At 44.6% G+C, this 24,815-nt stretch overlaps 1 protein-coding gene across 1 annotated transcript; it reads left to right on the plus strand.

The window, feature by feature from the left end:
• The first annotated feature begins 2,895 nt into the window (after nucleotides 1-2,895).
• Nucleotides 2,896-6,950, plus strand: SOWAHB (sosondowah ankyrin repeat domain family member B). Its single transcript, XM_028148211.2, has one exon. The coding sequence runs from the start codon at nucleotides 3,212-3,214 to the stop codon at nucleotides 5,582-5,584; it is 2,373 nt and encodes a 790-aa protein (XP_028004012.2). The 5' UTR covers nucleotides 2,896-3,211; the 3' UTR covers nucleotides 5,585-6,950.
• The last annotated feature ends 17,865 nt before the right edge of the window (nucleotides 6,951-24,815 follow it).

Here is a 24,815-nt window from a genome sequence, read left to right on the forward strand (position 1 = left end):
CCAGGATGATCTTTCTGAAATACAAATCTGGTCAGGTCACTACCCTCCCAATAATTCTTCAGAGGACCTCCTCCCTGCTCCCCCACTTCATCTTCTGACTCCCTCCTACTTCTGTAGTCTCCTTCCCAGCACATCCACACACATCCTCTTCCTTAAGGCCAAGGGCATCTATTTGCGGTTAGTTCCCCAAACACACCATGCTGAGCCAGGTCTCTGTGCGTTTGCACCACTGTTCCCTCTGCCGCTTCCTCACCTCTTCTACTCAGAGTTGCTTCTTATTGGAAAATTGTTCTGACTCCCCAAGCCGAGCCGGGGTTCTTCCTTTATGCACCACCCCTCGATTTTTCCAGCTTCTGGTGCATATCTTTGTTAAGCCACTTAACACGCAGGTTTGGGCCATGTCTCTTGTTAGTTGCGCCCAACAAATAGTGAGTTCTTGAGTATGTTTTCTTCTTTCTATCCTTCTCCAGTAGTGCCGGGGCAACATGGACACTCCATAAATGCTTTTGGTAACAGTGAACAGTACTTGAGGGGGGGCATAAAAATGCTCCCTGCGATAAGGTGAAAAGCATTCTAATTAACCATCCCCTTAACCAAGAGAGAGAACGTAGAGTAGAGAAGGTCTGAATGCTAAACCATCTGGGCACCCAGAAATCTAAAGCAACTGCATTCCCCCCCCCCCCCCAGCTTCTCCCTTCTCCTCCAGACCTACTAATTTCACTCTCAACTAAGGATAATATCACATCAACAACCATGCTCTTGATGACCCCTTCCTTTCTCCCCAGCCCTTATAAGTGCTTCAAGTCCTCTTGCCACAAAACCCTATTTTTTTAAATCCTCACTTGAGGATATTTTTCCATTGATTTTTATAGACAGTGGAAGGGACAAGGAGGGACACAGAGAGAGAAACATCGACGTGAGAGAGACACATCGATTAGTTGCCTCTAGCACGTGCCCTGACCGGAATAAAGTCTATAACTGAGGTATGTGCCCTTGACTGGAATCGAATCTGGGACACTTCAGTCCATGGGCTGATGCTCTCTATCCACTGAGCCAAACTGGCCAGGGCACAAAAACCCTATATTTAACCAAAAGTTTTGAAAAGTATCAAAGGTTTTTTTTTTCCCTCTTGCCACTCTAAATCACCTACCTGAATTTCCTGTCTGAACTCCTTCCTGCCCTAGGTGTGGACACACCTCTCCATCCCTCTAAGATGCAACACCAGGAAATAAACACAAAAAGAAGCTGAAGTTTAATACAAAAATCTTTATTTTAATAACCCTCCTGAAAAGCTTGAAGCTAATGTTCCACCTCAGTGGAAACCATTATCCCCCTCTCAACCCAGTATTGGGTTTAAATCTAGAAAATGCCAAAAAAATAGACAAAAATGTTTCCCACTTCTCCTTTCTGACATAGATAACAAAGCCAAAGATTCCAATTTCATTCACAGAAAAATATCAGTTACTGTTGGGGACTTAAAATAAACCTCCGCTAATGTGGCCTACGTGGCCATCACGAAGACTGAGTTATGCTAAAGCAGGTTGACAACTGTGGGGCCAACATACTTTCAAGACCCTCCCTTGGCAGCAAGGACATGGACTCAGGACACAGTCAGAAATGGTGGAGAAAAGAAGGAAAGTGAAAGATGAGGGTTAGTATAGGAAAGTAGAGTGGCAAATGGCAGCAGGGGAAAAGAGAGACTTTATAATTGGAAATACACATAGCTGACAGAGGATTTTAAGAAGTAGTCTTGCTGTGGCATTTGGGGCTATGATGACGGAAAGAAATGCAAAGACGGCTAAGAAAAGAATGGGGGAGGGCATGAAGCCAGACAGGTGAGTAGATAAGACAATGAAAGTATCTTGGGAACGTAAACAGGACTGATAAAGAAACGGGACCTCTACTCAAGGACCTCAATAAAAGAAAGAGCAGGACCCACCTATGCACAGATAAAATGGAGGGGGAAAGCCGCTGCTAGGAAAAGGGTTGAATTCTACTGTCTGGAAGAGGCCCGTGGAAAAGGCACCTCTAGCTACAAATGGACTCGAATTAGGAAGTTCACGGCCCTCTGGATAAGGAATGAGAATCTAGGTAGTGGGGTCAAATCCGGCTACTCTGAAACATGCTTAACACGTTGGATCTGTGTGTGTGTGTGTGTGGGTGTGTGTGTGTGTGTGTGTGGTGGGGGGAACTTACATTCAGAGGAGAAAGACAACTTCACTTAAGCCAACACAAAAGACATGTCCAAAAGTCCCTTTTGGTTCACAAATCTGAGGGTAAATACAAACGAAGTAACACCTGGCACCCAATACCTTAACAAGGCCCAATTCCTGATCATTTTAGCTGGTGGGATAATCGGCTGGCACACTGATGTTCCCTGCACCGCAATCCGAGGCAATCAGAGAGGAAAAGGAAAGGCCCACGTCACCCTGTAACCTGCACAGGGATGTTTCTGTTCCGTACAGACTGGGGTGCCGGTACCTAGGCGGAGGTTGTTTGGGCTGCAGAGTGAGTGTCCCCGGGCCGCAGGGAACCTGGAATTACACCCCGGCACCCCCCCCCCCCCCCCAGGCCTGGATGAAGACAGGCACCTCCTAGAGAGACCGCGGAATGCCGGTTAATAAGCACCTGCCCCGCACCCATCCGCTCCAGCCCTTACCTCGGCAGCTCAGGGAGAGGGCACGGAGGAGAGGCCAGAGGCTCACCTACCTGCCGGGGCCAGGAGCGGTCCGCGGCCAGCTCCCGCCCGCTCCCGCCCTCGCCCACGGGCGCTCTCCCCGGCGCGGACCGGCCTGACTCACGTGGGACGGGCGGCTCGGGTGGGGAGACCTCGGAGGGCGGAGGGACAGGCGGAGGCGGGCCGGGCCCATCCCCCAGGGCCGGGCAGGAGGCGTCGCCAGGGCGCAGGTGAAACCGACTCCGACCTAACCCGGGGACGGTTCGCTGCCGGGGCGCACGGCCGGCCCCGCAGCCGCCCTCTCCCACCCGGGCCGCGTGCGGGGACTCCGCCGGGGGGGCTTCTCCCCCGGAGATCCGCGGCCCTTTGGCGCGCTCGGGGCTGCCAGCCGCGCCGGCGTCTGCGGCCGATGGAGGCGGTGGCGCCGCCCCGAGTGCAGGTGACACTCGACAGGCCGAGGTTTCGGCTGGCGTGGGGAGAGCTCGGGGAGGGAGAGAGACGGACACTCGGGGGCCTGGGGGCGGCCGGGCAGCGATGGCCCGGGAGCTGAGCCAGGAGGCCCTCCTGGACTTCCTGTGCCAGGCCGGGGGCCGAGTGGCCAACGCCGCCTTGCTGAGCCACTTCAAGGGCTTCCTCCGCGACCCGGACGCGTCCCCCAGCCAGCACCAGCGCCGCCGCGAGCTCTTCAAGGGCTTCGTCAACTCGGTCGCCGCAGTGCGCCAGGACCCCGACGGCACCAAGTACGTGGTGCTCAAGAAGAGGTACCGGGACCTTCTGGGGGAGGAGGGGCTGCAGCGACCCCGAGACCCGCCCGCGGCCGCCGCCCCTGCAGGGGGAGCTGCGCCCCGCTCCCCGCCCAGCGCGCGCCCGGGGGAGGCGCCGCGGCAGCCGAGGCGGCGGCGGCGGCGGCGGCCGGGGAAGGAGCAGCAGGAGGAGGAGGAGCCAGCAGGTGCCGCAGCCCCGGCAGCTGGTCCAGGTGGCCATGGACTCTCCGCCGGCGGCGCCCGGGAGGCGGCCCGGGGAGGCGGCGGCCGAAGACGCGGCTCCGACCTCAGGGCGCCGGTGCCCGCGGCCGCGGCGGCAGCCGCCCAGGTCGGAGCGAGATGCGCGGCGGCGGAGACGCAGGGCCGCTGCTGCTGGGAATGTCTCCAGAACGGCCTGGGGGCACTCCCGGGCGAGCCGCGGGCCGGGGCACTCCCCGACCCCGCCACCGCCGGGGAGGAGCCGGCGCGGGCTCCCGCTGCCCCCGAGGACCGCAGGGCTCCCGGCCCGGAGCAGGGAGGCGCGCCCGCTGAGCCCGCGCCGGGGACCGCAGCGCCCCTCTCGCCTCCTCCAACCGTCGAGGCTGCTGGGAGCGCGGCTTCCCCGCCTGCCCTCCTGTCCCGCCCTCCTCCTCCCGGAGACCCGCCGGCGCTGATGACCCCGGGCGACCTGCATCTCTCCAGGCAACAGCTGCAGCAGCAGCAGCGCACTCGGGAGTGGGTGGCCAGACATCCCCACACGCCCGAGGCCCGGGTCCAGGGCCCCACCAGAGCCTGGTCAGTGCTGCCAGAGAACTTCCCCTTGGAGCTGGGCTTCGGGGTCCCAGAACCTCAATCAGCGCCTTTAGACCCTCCGGTTTCCCCTCCTCCTCTCTTCCCGGCTGCCCCGGAATCCTGCCCCGGGAACCCCCCACTGGCGGTCTTTCGCAGCATCCGTTCCCAGCTGTCCCTCCAAGAACTGGATGACTTTGTGGACCAGAACAGTCACAGCAGCGAGGAGAGCAGCAGTGGGCCCAAAGAGTCCCCGGGGGGTTCCGAAGAGGGGCTGCCCGGCGCCCTAGGAACCCCAGATTGGAGAGAGCTCGGGAATTCAGCGGGCGGCCCTTCTCTAAAGGAGGGCGGCTGCAGTGGGAGCCCTCAAGGCCTCAGAGGGGATGGGCACGCCTCTCAGCAGGTTCCAGCTGGGGCCAATGGTCTGGCCCGCCAGCCCCCGGAGCCTTTGCCCTGGCCGGCTCCCAGGTTAAGGAGATCCTTCAGGATGAGCTCTCGGGCGGGGAGAGCCAAACTGTCCTCCTCCGATGAGGAGTGTCTTGAGGAGGACCTGCTGAGAAGGAGTCGGCGCCCACCACGGCCCAGGAAACCCTCCAAGGCGGGAGCGGCGTCCAGCCCCAGGCTGGATGCCGCCTTGACACCACACCCTGCTGATCTGAAGGCTGCTGTTGCTGCGAGGGGGCGGCTACAGAGCCTGTGGGCCCCAGGGAGGCAGGCGCCCGCAGCCTTGGTCCCGCACAGACCTGAGCACAAGCCGTCTCTGGTGCCCCTGGATGCCAGGGAGCATGAATGGATGGTGAAGCTTGCCACGGGCTCTTGGATTCACGTGTTGACTTTGCTTTGGGAGGATCCTCAGCTGGCTTTGCACAAGGACTTCTTGACCGGGTACACGGCTTTGCACTGGATCGCCAAGCACGGTGACCTCCGGGCCCTGCAGGACTTCGTGGGCAGTGCCCAGAAGGCAGGGGTTGCTCTTGATGTGAATGTGAAGTCCAGTGGTGGGTATACCCCGCTGCACCTGGCCGCCATCCACGGCCACCAGGGGGTCATGAAACTGCTGGTGCAAAGGCTGGCGTCTCGGGTGAACGTCCGGGACAGCAGCGGGAAGAAGCCGTGGCAGTACCTGACCAGCAATACCTCTGGGGAAATATGGCAGCTCCTGGGAGCCCCTCGGGGCAAGCCTATTTTTCCTGTCTATCCCTTGGTCCGAAGCTCTTCCCCCACCCGGAAGGCCAAGAGCCGAGACATATCTAGACACATCACCCGAAAGACTTCCCTTGCTGCACTCCTCAAAAGTCAGCACAACAAATGGAAATTGGCCAACCAGTATGAGAAATTCCCCACTCCCAAGGAAAGAGGAGAGTACAGTGACTGAGGTGGGCCCCTCTCTCCAACACACAGCCACGTTCATCCTCGAGTGAAAGAATTCAGGGGGAACAGAAGAATTGCTGAGGAGTTGGTAAAGAGAGAGACCACGTGAGATGGCCTACCCAGTATTTACCTGCCTGGATGTTTGGTCAGCACATCGTGGATCTCAGGGATTATTCAGGCTTCCGACAGCTCGCGTCCTTGGGCCAGTGAGACCTCTACAAGGGGCAGAGCCAGGTGCTTAAAAGCAGCAGGTGTCTTCCTCTTCCTCGGATCTGAGCACAGTAAGCCACATTGTTCTCCGTAGCAGCAGTTACCAGGCCTTGGCTAGAGAGGGAACAGCTGTCTAACAAGAAGGAAGGCACTTCCAGGAATTGACAAAGCTCAGACAAAACCCTCTCTGGCTGTCAGTTCTCTGGCTTCTGTTCATTTGGAGAATAATTTGGCGGAGGGTGGAAAGCTCCAGATTTGAAATCAGATGGCCCCTCTTTTCTTTTCTTATTCTTTTTTGAAAACCTTTTTCTTTATTCATTCCTTTTCTCCTCCCTCCCTTCTTCCCTCCTCCCTTCTTCCCTTCCCCACTCCCTCCCTCCGTAACTGCTTTCCTCCCTCCTCCTTTTCCCATTCAAATCAGTGAAATAAACTTATTACCAGAGAGTAGAATTTGATTTAAGGGATTCCTCAGCTCTGTCCTGGTTTGCCTTTGGAAGCTAATGCATGAAATGATTAGTGCCTCCTTTGGGTTTCTTCTCCACGATCAGAGAAGTTGTTGGGTAAGATCCAGTTATGACTGATATCCAGGCCCTGTTTTTTTTGTTTGTACGTGTAAATCAACCTAAGGGGAAACTTTCCCAATGTAAACACTGGTGGCTCATGTGCCTCGTGACTGAAACCAGCTTTCACGGAAGCTGCCTATGGTACAGACAGCAGAATTAGCATTAGCAGTTTTCAGTAGGTTTGAATGGCCAGTGTTCACACTCACGAAAGGAGAAAAATTATTTCGCTTTGGGGAAACAGTGAGGGTTAAGAGGTAAACGCCTTCCCACCAGGAATTTTCAACGCTGCTAAATATAATTTTATTTGCACTGAACTTGTTGCCAATTAAGATTAAATATTAGCCTGAAGTGCTGTCTCTAACAGGAAGCGCTCCTTTTAATGACTTGTGACAGGACTGATCTTTGTGGATCCATGAAATGAGAACATCAGAATATAAATTCAAAGAGGGTTGAAAAATGAAATGTCTAAGTGGAAATTGTTAATTTTTTTATGGAAATGTTTTCATGTGCTGTGGAAATGATGCTGTATTTTAAAAAAGTATTTTTGTATTCTGGTTATCTTCCCCCCCCCCCATTAAAATTAAAATGTTAACAAATCTTTATAACTTATTATATTTGTGCTGATTACTGTTAACTTTCTTCTTTACAAATATGTGTCTCAGTGAATGTCAAGTATTTTTTGTTTGTAGTTTTACTTTATAATTTTGCTGAAATAAACATATCTCTGTTCTATTATAAACCATATAGGTATAATAAAGAAATCTAAGGGTTGTTTTTTTTCCAAAGAGACTTATACAAGGGCTGACACTTCGGGAAATCAAATTTAAAAAAACACACAAAAAAACGAGGACAGCCGTGGCCAGGTGGCTCGTTAGTTGGAGCATCGTTCCATACACCAAAAGGTTTCAGGTTGGATCCCCTGTCCAGATGCATTAAGGAGGCAACTGATCAATGTTTCTCACATCAGTGTTTCTCTGTCTCTCTTCCTTCCTCTCTCTCTAAAACCAACACAAACGTATCCTTGCTTGAGAATTTAAAAGAAAGAAACTATAGGGACAGTCCCAGTGGAGCCATGGTTAAGAGAGATGAAAAAAAAAAAAAAGAGATAAACAACTAATGCAAATACTTTAGTAAATAGGTGTTTTTCAAGGAAAAAAATTACAAAAATATCAACTTCTTTTAAAAACCAAAGCATGTTTTTACTTTACCATATTTTTTCACTACTTCAACTTTTTCAACAAATATGTTTCGCTTTGTGCTGTGGGATTTATATAGGTGAGTGGGACGTGACCTCTTCCTTCTTGAAATTAAAATCTAACAAGATTTGTTGTTGAGTGATTTATACCCTATCTTGCTCCCAAGGTGTCTTCTAAAGTTGCCTTACATTAGATATCAGCTTTTAAAATGAGGCAAAGAGATAAAAATGCGATACCAGGAATGAACACAAAACAATCATAAAGCAAGGAAAAAAACTTCCAAGTGTCATAAGTACAGAATTAAGTGCTGGGGAAATCAGAGAGGGCTTCACTGAGGCCAGGAATCTTTTAGTGAATTATGCTGGCTTTCCATAGAAACCAGCTTTGTTGGTTCTACCACATTCTTAACTTCTGCTTCAGTGTGTGATTTGCATAGCACTGGTGTTGGCTGATTGCTTAATGGTTAGAACAATGTCTTGGGTTTCACCTTGGTTCTCATGAAGATTCAGAGCGCTCTGGCCTTTGTCCACATGTCACGCTTAGAACTCTGGTCAACTCTCTCACATGGTCAACGTGTGTTGGGAGGGTGCAGGCAGAGAAGGGTGTTGAGCAGAGAGTTAAAACACACAGATCTGATCACCCTCTTGCTCATGTGAAGTTCAGGCTAGGAGAGATGCCAGGCCAAGCACATTTTCCCAGCCTCCTGCCAACCAATGCTTGCCATGACCCCACCCCCGCCCCCACCCCGGAAGCCACATCAGCCCACTGGGGGTACTAACACACTACCCTCTTACTTTCTGTCTTGGTGCTGAATTCCTTCAGCTTAGAACCCCTTTGGTTGTACTCTTGGTGGACTTACTGTTAGTCTTCCAGGGACAGTTCAAATGTCACTGCCTCTATGAAGAGTCCAGGGTGAAGACCTACAAGCCAGAAGAGGTAGAGCTCCTTTATCAGAATTCTCACACTATTGTACACACATCCCACTTACCGTTTTTGCCATGTAGTATTTTAGCAAATTGAAAGTTTTGTTTTTCCTTAAGACTTTGAAAATCTGGAGATTAAAGAACGTATTTTCAATTCATCCAAATGTACTAGGTATTTATAGAGCATCTGTTGCGTGATAAAGACAAGGAGAGTGTGAGGGCGGGGTCACTGAAAAATAATTCCAGAACAGTGAGGTAAGCAGATAGACATGTACATCGAGACTATGAGAAGACAAAGAAGCATTTGTGGAGCTTTTTCTCTGTATCAGGCTCTATGATTTTGCTGAAAATACAACATTCAGTAAGATATACATGCTCCCTGCTCTCACGGCACTTTCCTGGACAGGGGAGGTCAGGAAGGTAAAATGGGAGTTAGATGGGCTTCGAAGGGGCAAGTGGAGAAAGGAGGAAAGAATATCCAGAAGGAGCAGAAGCAAAGCCACAACTTGTGGTTGTGAGGGATGTGTGGCCACTGCTGTGGGGCACAGTGAGGTGGTGTGGAAAGAGATGAAGATGGACAAGTAATTGAAGGCCAGGTTGAAAAAAAGACTTACTTTAGGGTATGTCAATTTTGATATGGCGTTTTCTAGGATGCTGGAATTGTCAGAGCTCCTCCAGAAAACCTAGTGTTATTACAAATACAGATATTTTCCTAGAGTCTCAATTTGAAGACAAAAACAACAACAAACAAACAAACCAAAAACACAACACATCAAAGTATTTACTTAGGGAGGTGCTCAAGTTTAAAGTTTCCCTTTCAGCCCTGGCCAGTGTGGCTCAGTTGGTTGAATGTGTCCTCTCGTGCACTGGGAAGTCACAGGTTCTATTCCTGGTCAGGGCATATGCTGGGGTTGTGGGCTCGATCCCCAGCACAGATGTTTTTTATTCTCTCTCCCCTCCTTTCTCTCTAAAGTCAATAAAACCCATACTGTATTTTTTTTTAAGTTTCCCTTTTAAATTTTTCTATCTTTGATATTAATGCTTACTTCCTAGTAGGCAATAAAGTAATATAACAAATGGCAATTTAATATTAAAGGCAAACATTAGATACTGCTGATAATCTTAGCTCAACCACTTGCTTTTTTATAGTTGTAAAGTAGTGAATTTTAATCTTGTAAATATATACGCGATAGACCATATTCTTATTTTCTTGTAGTGAAATTGTTTTTGGTTCACCATTTCAGGATCTTACACATGGCATGCCATGACTTCCAGATGCTTTGATTCCTCTATAAATTTTCCTAAATAGCAACTTTATTGAGATATAATTTACATGCCATACAATTAACCTGTTTATAGGGTACAATTGAGTGATTTTTCGAGTATTCACAGAGTTGTGCAATCACCACAATAAATTCCCGTCTAAGTGTGAGAACCACTGACCCAGGCAGAGGAAGCCACTGACAGTTTACCGCAGCGGAGTGACATAAATAGGCTGAGGTGAAACGAAGAGTTCTCCTGCTCCTGTAAGCAAGACAAGCGAGAAGCAGAAATCAGTCAAGTGCTTATACTGTCTTAGTTTTCTGTCTTAGGACTGGTTTTTTTTTTTTGTTTTGTTTTTTAATATATTTATTGATTTTCCACAGAGAGGAAGGGAGAAGGATAGAGAGTCAGAAACATCGATGAGAGAGAAACATCGATCAGCCGCCTCCTGCACATCCCCCGCCGGGGATGTGCCCGCAACCAAGGCACATGCCCCTGACTGGAATCGAACCCGGGACCCCTCATTCTGCAGGCTGATGCTCTATCCACTGAGCCAAAACAGTCAGGCTGTCTTAGGACTGTTGATTCAATCAGCAGAATAAGGTGATTAAGATTGGATGTCTACAATGTGGAAAGAAAATTTTAGCTGGAGGGGCTGCCTTGGTTGATAGGAATTAGAAAGGCTCAGGTAAGATCCCAAAAGAGCCCCCTGTTTCCTCTCATTGCTCAGATGCCCTGATCAGTTCATTACTGTGACGACAGTCTGGGTTCATGGTGGCACTGACCGAAGAGTGTACATTCAGTCTCAGGCTGGTTAGCACAGCAGTGCTGTTGTGTGTGCTTATGTTCGCCAACATCAAACACATGATTGAAAAGGTGGGATGAAAGGGTAGAACAGTGCAGCACTCAAGCTCCTGACAATGAAGCAAGGCTGCTTGCTTTCCTGTCCTAGCTTGGAGAAGGCCTTCAACCTCTCGATTGTCTTATGTTTAAGGTGGATTTTTTTGAGAGGATCAAATGAATTAATGCTGTACCTGGCACATAGTAAGTGCTCAATAAATGTTAGCTATTACTATTTTTAAACACCATGAAAAATATACAGCTCACTTTAAATTTCATCTATGCTGGAAAAAATAGAAATCCTCTAGTTGACTTAGAAGGTGCTACATGAATAAGATTTACTAATAAAGCCAAACATTTTCCCCTATACTTCTACATAAAAATACGCTTGTGTTTCTCATTTCAAATGAAAAAAGACTGTTCAACTATCTCTTGTGGGTAACAATCATTAGCTATTATGATATGTCATTAAGCAGAACTATGTCTAATTGAAGTTACATACACTAACACCCAACAAAGAAGCAACTCGGTGGGGTGGGGCCTGGAACTGAACCCAGGCAGAGCTCTTAAGGGGTGAGGCTGATGGGGAGGGTGTGTGTGTGTGTGTGTGTGTGTGTGTGTGTGTGCACACGCACGTACACATATGTGTGTTGAGCCACTATCAGTTAAGAAATTGAAATATCTATATTGAACCATACAGTAAATTTTATCAAAATTTCACTAACTTTGTCAAAATAAAGTCTCATCTTGGACTAAAAATTACTGACCTATTGAACTATTGCTTCTCCTTGGTATGGAAATAGTACTTCTTGATTTCTAGTTCCCAAGTTGGACTTCTCTTTTCTACTTCTAAGACTTGAGCTTTTTTAAAAAGGGCATAGCTGTATGTAAATCATACCTCAATTAAACAAGAAAGTGCCAAGACAAACGGGAGAAAGATATTTATCAAATTGCCTGTTGGTGCCAAAACCAGGACTCTGTTTTGAGAGGGTCTAATTCTTCCATGCGTTCGATTTCTCCTTTTGAGAAGAGTGAACACTCCCAAACCTAACAGCTATTAACGGGTGTTTCTGTGCCATCGCTCTTTCTGAAACCATAATTGTTAATCTTGTAGGACTTGAAGCTTTTGGTTAATATATTTTTGTCCCCAAATACAATTAGCTTTCTAGTGAACCCTTATCCTTTGGTGTCCATCAGGGAAGAGCCTCAGGGACGTGACTGTGGTGAACACAGTGACTTGCCACAATCCCACAATGGGTGTCATTGCCTGAGAGACTGGGCTGGCTAAGGTAGGGCTGAGGCAAGGAGACAGAGGGCCAGAAATAGTCCCATTTCCCTAGTGGTTTGAGGAAGTAGGCTTGCCAAATCACATAAGGGTTTATAGATCAGAGCAATTGAAGTTTTGAATTAAAACAAACTTTTGAAAGTGAGCCAAAGGAATATTCATTCAGCAGGTGCCAATAACTTTGCCTGAACTGATGGTCCAGGGAGAGTCGCATTCACTTTTCTTTCTGGGAAGAGCTAGGATATATCCCTTACCCCCTAACTCCCCCCACCCCCACATAGGAATAGCCACGCCCTTCCAGCGCTAGGATGTTGACTGAGGGTTCTCCTCAGTTTCCCACCTGTTTACGTGCCAAATGTGAAATCTCTGTGAGCCTTGATTTTGTGAAAAAAGGAGAGGTGAGGAAGGAAAAAAACATACCAATAGCGTCAAGCTGGCCTCAGATCTTCAGGATGGACCATGCTCACATGTACAATATTACAATGGATAACAGCAAGTGGAGAAAAAAGAACAGAAGGCTGATTTTTGCTTTATCCGGAGGCCAAATGTATTCACAATAGAAATTTTAACTCTTGATCCCTAAGGGGCATGTAAATGAAGTAATTTTTCATAATAATGTATAATGAGCCTACCTGTGGAGCCATCTTTCTATGCTTTGAGGAGAGATCACAAAATATTGCCCTGATTCTTGATACCTGTCATGAAGTCTTTGGGAACACTGAGTCCTAGAAGCCCTTTTCAAATATGGTTACACTGTATATTCCTCTCTCAGGATCATCGTGTCCAACGTGAATGATCTTTTACGTGTTTTTCTCTTTTGAGCTTTGTTTTTGGCCAACTGTGGCAGTCAGTTGGGAACTGACAGGGGCTGGAATTCAAATAGTATGGAAATATATTTTTTAATTACTTGAAATTTTCAGTTATTAGTGTTATGGATATTCTATGCCACTCCACCCTCCCCTCTCCATATAGTTCTAGCATGAATAATGGGGAATTGAGTTATTGTATCTATATTTTTACACCACAAGATATATTGTATTTTTTAAATATATTTCCACCTGGCCAATGTGGCTCAGTGGTTGAGCATCAACCTATGAACCAGGAGGTCAGGGTTCAATTCCTGGGGGGGGGGGTGGGACACATGCCCAGGTTGCAGCTAATCAATGATTCTCTCTCATCATTGATGTTTCTATCTCTCTTCCTTCTTTTCTTTGAAATTAATAAAAACACACACACACACACACACACAGTATATATTCTTGGTGGAGGAAAGCATCTGTGTAAGGAAGCTGACCCAGTGACTACTAAAATTCCTAATTCTGTGTACAGCCAGGGATTCTTTGAGACCAAGGTGTTTTCCTGCTAAGAGCTTTACAAGCCACTTAGAAAAGTAGAGTGGCAGAACCGGTGGACCAGTATCACCAGGCAATCCTTGCATTGTAGGCACAGAGTGACTCTATTCTGCCATAGTTAATGTTTTCTCTTTATTGTGGTATATGGCTGACTCAAATTTCATTTTGGAGGTGTGTGTGTTTTTTCCCCCTCATAAAGACTCCTTATGTCTTTATTCATTTTCTCTGGTTGAGAAAAGAAAATCATTATCCATTATAAACTTAAAGCCATAGCATCTAGATACTGGCTTATGTTTGAAAATGGTTTTGAAGTAACTAACAGTGGGTGTTCCTATTAGGAAACAAAACATTTATATGAGGAGAGATGAAGCAGTATTTTGTGATGTGTGTAGATACCACAACAAACACTCCCATTATCTGGTAGGTTTGAAAACGGGATTGCTTTGATTAATAAATTATTCTAGTGAATATGGATTTCTCATATATACTTTACATGATTAACAGTTTAAGAGAATGAACTACAATGAACTACACTAAGCACTAAACTAAACAAAGTATTTTATGTTTCAAAAAACCATACAAGACCCTGAAATGTTTTTTGTGCTTATTATTGTGAATACCAATCATCTTTGCGTTTTAGATGCACAGAACTAAAGTCAGTTGATGAAAGCTTGGGTTTTGTAAATTTTACAACTATTTTTATATTTTAAAAAATTGAAAAAATATACAAATAATACATAGTTACTGTAAAAAATTAGATAACAGATGAAGTAAAACAAGAAAAGCCCTAATTTCTCAACCTTGAAGTAATCACAGATAATATTTTGGCATGTGTACTTCCAGAATTTATAACAAAAACAAAACCACAGTACATAGTAATTTCCAACTTATTTTATTGTTTAATATATTTACTAGAGGCCTGGTGCACGAAATTCGTGCATGGGGGTGTGTGTCCCTCAGCCCAGCCTGCACCCTCTCCAATCCAGGATCCCTCTTGCAATCTGGAACCACTGGCTCCTAACCGCTCACCTGCCTGCCTGCTTGATGCCCCTAACTGCTCCCCTGCAAGCCTGATGGCCCTAACTGGTCTCCCCTACCAGCCTGGTCCCCCTAACTGCTCTCCCCTCTAACTGCCTAACTGCGCTCCCCTTCTGGCCTGATCCCCCTAACTGCCTAACTGTGCTCCCCTTCTGGCCTGATCCCCCTAACTGCCTATTTGCTCTCCCTTCCTCTCCACACCCTTCGGAGGACCCCCAGCGTGCTGAGAGCTCTCTGCCGTGGCCCTGCCCCGCCCTGCCCCCACCCTGCCCCCACCCTGATTGGTCATTATGTGATGGCATCCTGGACAATTTGCATATTCCTTTATTATTAGGAATTGGAATTGGTATTACATCTTGAGTTCAAGTAAGGAAAAGTTTAGGTCTTCTGACAGACTCATAAAGAGCAGGCAGATAGCTCTGGGTGGGGTGTTTGGGGGGGTGGAGGGATTGAGCAAAAAAGAAAAAAAACATAACTCATGGACAAGGCCAACAGTGTGGTGATTTCGGGGCAGGGGGTCAGGGTAGATGGAGGTGGAAGAGAGCACAGAGGGGATAAATGGTAATGGGACAAATAAAATAAGTTAAGTCTTTAGGCTGAAAGTGGAGCAGTTCACAATCTTTGTAGACCAGACTTTTGCTTCAATGTTAACTTCCATTCTCTGCAGTCAAAGGCTATATCCTAAGTGTATCAAGTGTTCAATTATTTTAAAAATCGTTTCTTGAATTCCTTTGACTTGAAGCAATAATGTTCCTTTGTGTCTCACCAGCGTCTTGGCCCAGGTTCTGGGTGCCTGCCTTTTCAGGTAGGAGGCCTCTCCTCCAGGAAAACAGACAGACAAGAGGGCACGCCTCGCTGGGACCACACCTCTCACACCTGGAGCTTTTCTGTGTGTTTGGGGTCCGTGGAGACATGAGACAGGTGTGAGCCAGACCTGACTGAAGAATGTTTCCTATGCTTGATTACAACTTAAAATGGGCCAGATCTACCAGTATCACTGGTCTGGAAAAAATATCCTCAGGTGAGGATAAAAAAAAAAAAGAATAGCCCTGGGCTGGGCTGGGCTGGGCTGGTTGGCCGGGTAAATAAAGGTACAAGTGCCATCCAAGCGGTAATCCCAGTAAAGGGTCTCCTGAGGCCTGTCTCCTCTGCTGGCGGTTTCCCAAGGACCTCACCTTCCCTGTGGTCTTGCCCGCGGCCTCCTGCCCTACCCCCACCCCTACCTCCCCAATCTCATAGAGAAGTCCTCTACGGCGGGGAAGGTGTGGATGTGCAAGCAGGTACCAGCCCCTCAGCTTGAATAAGAAAAGAGAGGAAGAATGAAAGAAGGAAGGAAGGAAGACGTTATACAGGGTAAGAACGACGACAACGCAGCGGTTGACCAGTTTGTTGAGGCTTTTCTTTTTTTCTCTTTGTGGCTCTGACTCTTGAGGAATCATTGCCTCTTAATTGTACACCTGCTGGAGAAGAACTCAGGGCCCGCTACAAATGAAATGAAGTTCCCTTTAGAGTTAGTTGAAAGCTTCCAGCATAGATTCCCTTTTCCTTCCAGCACAGACTCCAAGCAGCTGGCTATGTGTTTGGCAAGTACTGCGATTGTGATCGCATGGAATGTGTCTCTGGGAGAGGAATCCCTGCCAGACAGGGAGACTCGCTGCACCTCCAAGTTTGAAGATAATAGAATTAGGTTGCTGTGCCCATGAGGTGCTATCATTGCTCATCCAGACAGTGACTGAATAGCAGAGGTTCTTGGAATTAGGAAAGGAAGCTTAATGTAGTTTTTTAGCTTATCTATATATATAAAAGCCTAAGCAACCAGCTGACTGTCTGACTGACTGTCTGGTAGCTATGACGTGCACTGACCACCAGGGGCAGGCGCTCAATGCAGGACCTGCCGAGCGACAGCAACTTTGCAGAGTGCCCTCTCGCACTCCGGGACCCCTTGGGGGATGTCGGATGGCTGGTTTTGGCCCGATCCCCACAGGCCAGGCCGAGGGACCCCACCGGTGCACGAATCCATGCACCGGGCCTCTAGTATTCTATATTAACAGAACCATCAAAGGAACCAGCTTACAAATGATAAAGGTAACTAACTGCTCATGTATTGCATTGTTGTCCCAAGGTGGCAAGACACTCCTTCAGATTTAAAGCCCAGGCATTTTCTGGTTTTCTATTTTCTGTTTTTCCCTAAGGGCAAGCAAATTAATGTGAGGTGCTCCAACTTGGGGTTGCTGGGTCAGCTGTGCTGTAGGCTAGTGTATTTTGTGGAATTTATCTTCCCTAGTCCTCATTACAATTCACCACTTCTTAATTAGAGGCAGGTCAAGACCTTGGAAGATGAAGGAAAGCATGTTTTCTCACGTGTGGTCTGTGACTCATCCATACCATTGCTTTGCTTGTCAGATAAAAGTGACAAGGGCTTGAACTCCATCCCAGATTTAGTGAATCTGAATTTCTGGGGCCAGGACTGGGGAATATTATTTAATCCAGAGGCTTTGGTAATTATTCTGCTCGCTGAAATGTGAGGACAGATTTCCCTTCTACCTTCTCCAGGCATTGTAAAATAACAAACCATGATAAGAAATATATCAAAATGCTAACAATGGTGTGGTTTGTGTGGTAGGACAACATATGGGTTTTCTGCTTTATTTCATTTTCTAAATTTTAAATGTGATTTTATTACTATTGTAATTTTTTCTTTTTTCCCCTTATTTAAAAAAATTTAAGTTCTTTATTGTTTAAAGTATCACATGAGTCTCCTCTCTCCCACGCCCCCCCCCCCCCCTCTTGACCTCTCCTGGCCGCTCCCACCCCTCAGCACTCTATTATAATTTCTAAAGTACAGCAAACATTGAAGCAAATAGCATGAAATCCTTTTTTAGAGCCCATATGACTAAAATGGATGTCTCTGATGGAGTTTTTGTTTAGAACTTGCACTTTGAGAGTATAGGGAGGGACAAAGATTTATAACATGCATAAGGCTGCTATGAATATTTCTGCATCGGCTTTTGTGTGAACATAGGTTTTCCAATTCTTTTGAATATATACCAGTATAGCTAGGAGTGAAATGCTAAGTCATATGGTAACTGTGTTTAACTTTTTGAGAAACTGCCCAACTATTTTCTCGCAGGATGTTTTTTTGTTTTGTTTGTTTTTGTTTGGGCCTCTGGGATATTTTGAATGTGCCACTCGTCCTGATGCTTCCCTCCTCTCAGGTCCCAGCTCCACATTACTTCCTCAGGAAGCCTTCTCTGGCAATTTAATGTGAGATCAGATGTCCTGAAATCTGAGATAGAAGGTGTCATCCCAGCACTCACTGTAGTCCTTCGCACTGCTTGTTTCTCTCTTTCCACCAGCACACCCCTCGTCTGTGAGCTCTGTTAAGAGGGAATACATATACTGTATCTTATTCTCTAGCACAGTGCCCGGCATCTGGGAGGCATGCAATGGGAAACTGTTAGATTGAATAGTCACAGACTATATTCTATTCAAAACAACAGAAGCTTTGAAACGTTTTTACAAATTAATGCAATTTCAATCTGGGCATGATTCTTTCACTAATAAAAGTTCATGTACAGTCATTTGTGGAGTTGTCATTGAAGAATTATAACTAGTGAATTGTTGACATTCATGTATATATGTATACACATATGCATATATACTAATTCTAATATTCATGACTAACTATTTTGGTGACTGTTTTTTTATGTGTTCAAGAATAAAGTTTAGGGGGGCAGGGGGAGGTAGGAGAGGAAAAGGAGGGCCTAAATGATGATGGAAGAAGAGCTGGTGTGGTGAATACATAATAGAATATACAAATGATGTGCCTAACCGGTTTGGCTCAGTGGATAGAGCGTCGGCCTGCGGACTGAGGGGTCCCAGGTTCGATTTCGGTCAAGGGCATGTACCTTGATAGCGGGCACATCCTCAGTGGGGAGTGTGCAGGAGACAGCTGATCGATGTTTCTCTCTGATAGATGTTTCTCTCTCATTGATGTTTCTAACTTTCTATCCCTCTCCCTTCCTCTCTGTAAAAAATCAATTAAAAATATATTTAAAAAAAAAGAATATACAAGTGATGTATTACAGAATTATGCACCTGAAATCTATATAATTTTATTACCAATATTATCACAATAAATTCAATTTAAAAATAAAAACAATTAAAAATAAATAAAAGATTTAACAAAAAAGAATATTCTAAATATAATACATCTATTTTTAAAAAAGGAATAAAAAAGAATAAAGTTTATGCCCAGATTAATCTGTATAAGTGTTTCAAAAAACAATTGCTACTTTTTTGGACCAAGCAATTTTACTTAAGGAAATAACTCACAATGCAGAAAATGTTTTATGAATAAAGATAATATTAAAGAATTATTTATAAATAACTAAAATTGGTAATAAGCCCCATCCAAAGGCAATAGCTGAATGGCTACATAAATTCCACAGATATTAAAAATAATGTTCAAGGAGAATCTGAATAATGTGGTGGAAATCATATTATACTATGACTACAACTAAAATGGGGAGGAAACCCCAAACTATGATAAGAAATATATCAAAATGCTAACAATGGTATGGTTTGTGTGGTAGGACAACGTATGGGTTTTCTGCTTTATTTCATTTTCTAAATTTTAAATGTAATTTAAATACTTTGCTCATTTAAAAATTGGATTATTGGTTTTTTTATTATTGCGTTGTGTAAGTTCTTTCTTTCTTCCTTTCTTTCTTTTTTCCTTCCTTCCTTCCATTTTATTTTATAAAATCTTTATTGTTGAAAGTATTACATATGTCCCCCTTTTTTCCCCTATAAGTTCTTTATGTATTCAGAATACTAGTCTCTTATTAGATATATCATTTGCAAATATTTTCTCCCATCACTTTCTTAATAGTGTCATTTGAAGCATAAAAGTTTTAAATTTAAATGAAGTACAATTTTTTAAATCTTTTGTTGCTATGCTTTTGGTGTTATATTTAAGAAGCCATTGCTCATGAAGATTTTCTCCTATGTTTTTTTCTAAAAGATTTATAGTTTTAGGTCTTTTATTTAGATCTTTGATCAGTTTTGAATTCATTTTTGTATGTGATGTAACAGTTAATTTTATGTGTCAACTTGACTTCATTTTTTTGCATGTGGATATCCAGTTGTCCCAGCATAGCATCATTTGTTGAAAAGACGATTCCTTTGAATTCCCCTATGGAATTATCTTGGCACCCTCTAAGAAATCAACTGACCACAAATTTTGTTCATTAAGTTGTTTTAAAAATAAAACTACGTAGCCCAGCCAGTGTGGGTCAGTGGTTGGGCATCTACCCATGAACCAGGAGGTCATGGTTCAATTCCTAGTCAGGGCACCTACCCGGGTTGCAGGCTTGATTCCCCCGAAGGGGGTGTGCAGGAGGCAGCCAATCTATGATTCTCTTTCATCATTGATGCTTCTATCTCTCTCTCCCTCTCTCTTTTTCTCTCAAATTAATAAAATATATTTTTTAAAAAATCTTTATCCATGAGAAAAAGATATCTTTCCATTTATTTAGGTCTTTCCTGGGTATGTGCTCTGCTCTACCATTTTGTATACTTCCAAATGGCTAAGGAATTAGTGGGACCTTTTCAAAGCACCCTATGAATATCTCATTCCTCAGCTTTTCCTTTTAAGTGTTTGGTCAGCTTTGTGTTTGTGTCCATAGTTATCAAGGCCTAAGGCCGTTGTGATGTTAAACAATTGCTGCTGATTGTTTTTGACAAATGTTCTAGGGAAAGTCTGTTCTGAGTCAGGTTAAATAAAGACAAGGTCTTAGAACAGGGTTTTCCAGGAATTGCCAGACCTGTCAGTTAATGGCAGTTCTCTGAGAATGGTATTTGGGGCGTTCCAAACCCATTCTGCCCTCTCCAGTGGCTGCTCGGCTGCTGGTTGTCACTGGGAGTGCTGCTTGTTTTCCAGGCTGTTGTGTTGTTGTGTTGCTGGGGACGTGGGATAGGCTTAGGGGCAAGTCAAATGCCAGAAAGCTCACTCTGCTGAGACGTAGCCTTTTTTTTTTTTTTTTTTTTTGTAAATAAAGGCTCCCCTTTGGTTAATTTCCTGAGATCTGTAGATGTGGCTTTGACAATTTTTGTCAGTGTTCTTGTTTTTATGGAAGAGCAGGTTTTCAGATGTCCTTACTCCACTATTTCCCTATTGTCACTGCCTCCTCACCTCTATCTTGCCATTAATTTTTTAGCAAATCACTGAATTTCTCTGAGTCTCTGCTTCTCCATTTGAAGAAAAAAATGGAGATAATAATTCATTCCCTAGAGAATTGTAAAATCAAATTACACACACACGCACACATAGGCTCCCTACAAAAGTTATACAAATATGAGTGCAGTTGCTATGCCCATTTTTAGGGAGGATAGAAATTCTCAACATTCTATCTCATGCCAATCTTAGTTCTTTATTTTTTTGAACATATTTTTATTAGTTTCAGAGAGGAAGGGAGAGGGAGAGAAAGGTAGAGACATCAATGATGGGAGAAATCATTGATTAGCTGCCTCCTGCACACCCTACACTGGGGATTGAGCCCACAACCTGGACATGTGCCCTGACCGGGAATCAAACCAGTGACCTACTGGTTCATAGGTCGCCACTCAACCACTGAAGCACACTGGCCAGGCCGATCTTAGTTCTTAATAACCTTTTGCACTCGGATGTCGAGTGTGACTCGACACGGTTAGCATTAGAATAAAGGAATCGAGAAAAAAGCAAGCGAGTGCAAAGGGTTAAACCTTTCTGGGTGTATAAATTAATCTATTTCTGATTGCGGAAACAATTTATCACTTTAGCTAGTATTTATTACCGATAATTTCTCTGTCACCCTAGGGTCCAGACTAGAGAGAACTGGGAAAGCTCCTCTGTCTACCTTTTCTGTAGAAAGAAGGATAAATCAAGAATTTGAGGCAAAGAGCAGTGAAGCGATTCGTCTAAGGTTACACAGCTAATAATTGTAGACTCAGTATTGATTCCCTAGCCTGCCTGGATTGTTACTTCCATTATGTCATTAGGTCTCCCAAAAGGCCAGGAAATAGGAATAACAGAGTTCTTTGGGTACAACTTGTTCTTTACCATGTGTATTATTTTTAGAAACAGAGGGGAAAGATGGATAATCTGACATAAAGCCATAAAATAAGATACATTTCTATTTTTATTTAGCATTGAAACATTATTAGTATATGTAAGTCAAGAACTTATTTGGCTTTTTGCAAATCCTGGTTAATTAGTTTATTATAGGCTGCAGACGAGATTGAACCATCTTCATAAAGTGGACCAGGAAATTTCCCCAGAATCTGTAGCTACTAAGCTAAATTTCAACAAGGATAACTATTAGTTGCTTCCTTTCAGCCTACAAAGTGCAAATCATTGCATAACTAGCCCAGATAATTAACACACAGTTACCTTCTGAGCTAGTGACACTTGTTTGGCCCAATTCACTAGTCTCATTGCTCATCACTAGTGCTTTTTATGCCACAACTTTTCCATCATCAAGTTTCCCTTGTTTTGAGTATGCTGAGTGTATCTTAGAATAATTTTTTCCCAGAAATTCCCTGAAGTTGGGCCCTTGAATAACTGAGAATGTATTTCTGTTGCCTTAATGCATGAATACCTCAGCTTAGCATAGACACTTGGACCACAAATGTTACCCCTTTCAAGGTTTAGACTTCCCAGTTATTAACATAGAATTTCAACATTTCATGAGTTCAAGAGAAGGGATCTGTGTCGATTACAGAAGGGACTGCACAGAAAGCCTCAGGCCCTGGGTTAGGTGTTCAGATGCGTCTGAGGGGATCCACGGGTGGCTTTTAAAAGTCTACTGAGGAGTAGTGACTCTGCACTGGGGAGTGCGGACAGATAGATGAAAAAGAGATCAGTTTCCATGACAACACGTGTAAAAGCCTAACCAAATAAACTGACCTCCATTTGTTGCAATTTTAGGTCCAAAGGTTCCGAAAGTACAAAGATCTGAGATCCAGCTTCCTGCTGACAACCGAAAGGCATGGAGGCTGAGGCCCAGTCAGACCCACTAGAAGATAGAGCACAAAATTCTTAACCCTTGCAGTGGACACGTCAAGGCCAATAAATGCCAGGGTAACTTCATAATTCCCTTTCATTTCTATGACTAACCGATGCATATGGCTTAGCATATCACACTGTTATAATAATAGTTAAATGTTAGAAATGTTTATACATATTAATTCATTTAATTCTCACAACCACCTTAAGAAATAGTAACTATTTTTTTTTTCCATTTTAAAGATGAAGAAATTAAGGCAAAGAAAGGATAAATCCTTTGCTCAAGGTTACAGCCTTAGCAAATGGTAGAGCCACAGTAAAACTGATTGAGGCCAACATCAAAGAATTTCCTTCTCTTAAAAAAAAAAAAAAAGGAAAGAGCCCTGGTTGGTTTTGCTGTGGTTGGAATGTTGGCCTGCTGCCTGAAGGGCCCCGGGTTCAATTCCCTGTCAAAGGCATGTACGTCAGCAGCAGGTTCAATCCCCAGCTCCGGTGGGGGTGTGAGCGGGAGGCAACCAATCAATGTGTCTCTCTCACGTCAATGTTCTCTCTCTCCCCTTCCTCCATTCCTTCCACTCTCTCTAAAAATCAAAAGAAAAAATATCCTCACTCCTTGGGTGAGGGTTAAAAAAATGAAAGAATTCACTTCTCTCCACACCACACTATATTGATATAATGCCATAGTAAAACATTATCAATATAAATTTCTTTAAAATTTTACTATTGTATTATTTGTAAAAGAGAAGAGAGAGAGAGAGAGAGAGAGAGAGAGAGAGAGAGAGAAAGAGCGACCTTGATATTTATTATAATGAATATTGTAGGAAATGTTTCATGAACACATTAATGAGTACAGATTTTACCTTTGCTTTGAAATAACTGAAATAACCTTCACCTGGGTTCAGCTGCTTCTGCTACCCACGGTTACATCACTTTTCCCCCTTTGCAACTACTTCTATTATTTTCAAACACATTTCTTAAAATTCCATGTACTGTGAAGGAGTTTAGATGAGATAATCACTCAGGTTTCTTCTAACTCTCATATTCTGAGATCCTGTGAGAACTGTTGTTAAAGAACGGTTATGCTTATTAAAGTCGTCAAAATAAACTGAAGTGATAAAAACATATTGAATATGCTGAGAGAAACAGGGGCAGTCATATATTGCATCGTTCATGCATGAAATGTTTTCTTGAGAGCAATTTGAACGTGTGCGTGCACACACGCATGCATAGGCATAAAAATCTGGTGTTACCACCTTTAGAGGATCATGTTAGCTAGGGATGCTTTGGGGCATAGGAATAACAAAAAGCACATTGATTTACAGGGGCTTGAACGCATAGAGATTTATGGTTCTGGCCTAGCAAGAGTCTAGAGGTAGGTGGTTGCTAGCATGGGTGCAACCCTAATCAGGATTGACCTCTAGGATGCTCTTGGCTTCTCTCCTTTAGTTACAAAAAGACTGCCTGTGGCAGCCGTGGAAATTCACCACCCAGCTCTCTCCCTGCGGGAGAGTTCCCTGAGCCGCAGCTGCCCGGGTCTGCTGTGGCCTTCCCGCGGAGCTGCTCCCAGCCGGTGACTGGCACGGCGGGGCTTATAGTGCAGGTTCAAGCCCTCAAGATGCTGGAAAGGACATTAATAAGACAAATGACTATATTTGAATGAGATCCGTAGGTCAGAGTATAGTAGTATATCGGTGTTCATTTCTTAATTTTGATCATTGTACTGTAGTTATGTAAAACATGTCTTTGTTTTCTAGGAAGTACACACAGAAATGTTTAGGGACAATGGGATATTATATTTACAACTTACTCTCAAGTGGTTCAGACAAATGTATGTATTTAGAGAGAAAATAGTGAGGTAAATGTGGTAAAAAAACTAACATGTGGGGAATCTAGTATAGAGAAATTATTTTACTTTACTTTATTTTATTTTATTTTACAACTTTCCTGAAGTTGTTTCAAAATAAAAAGTGAAACATATGTAAAAAAATACTCTGAGATTCAAACCAGGTCTGACAATGGTTACTAATTTGTTGGGTTTTATGGTATCATAAACGGGAGGGAGGGTGCGAGGGGGGAGAATGGTACATTGTTACCAGATTACCTCATCTTGTATTGTATTTCCTTAACACTTAGAAGTTTCTGTGCTAATTTATCTCAAGCAATAATAATTTGCTACTTTCAACATAAGTTCAAAACCAAAACCAGTTTTTAAAGCCCTGCTTGTGCAAGGGGAAACCAGTAGGAAGCAGGTCATGCAGGTGTAACCCTGCTGGTGTGGGGGCTCCATGCATGTGCCTCGCCCTTTCCCTCCTGCTCGCCCTCTGACATTACGTCCAACCTGTGGTCTCCGCAGGTTCAGCCTCAGTTTCTGCCCATCCCTCTTTAGTCTCAGTGCTACGTGTTTGTCCCAGGATTAGGGCCTCGAAGGTCCTCTACATTAACGTCAGCTCAGGCTGTCTCTTTGCCTGTAGTATCTCTCTCTTTTTTAAAGTATATTTTTATTGATTTTAGAGAGGAG

The sequence above is a fragment of the Eptesicus fuscus genome, chromosome 2 (genome assembly GCF_027574615.1).
Source record: "Eptesicus fuscus isolate TK198812 chromosome 2, DD_ASM_mEF_20220401, whole genome shotgun sequence".
NCBI classification, from domain to species: Eukaryota; Metazoa; Chordata; class Mammalia; order Chiroptera; family Vespertilionidae; genus Eptesicus; species Eptesicus fuscus.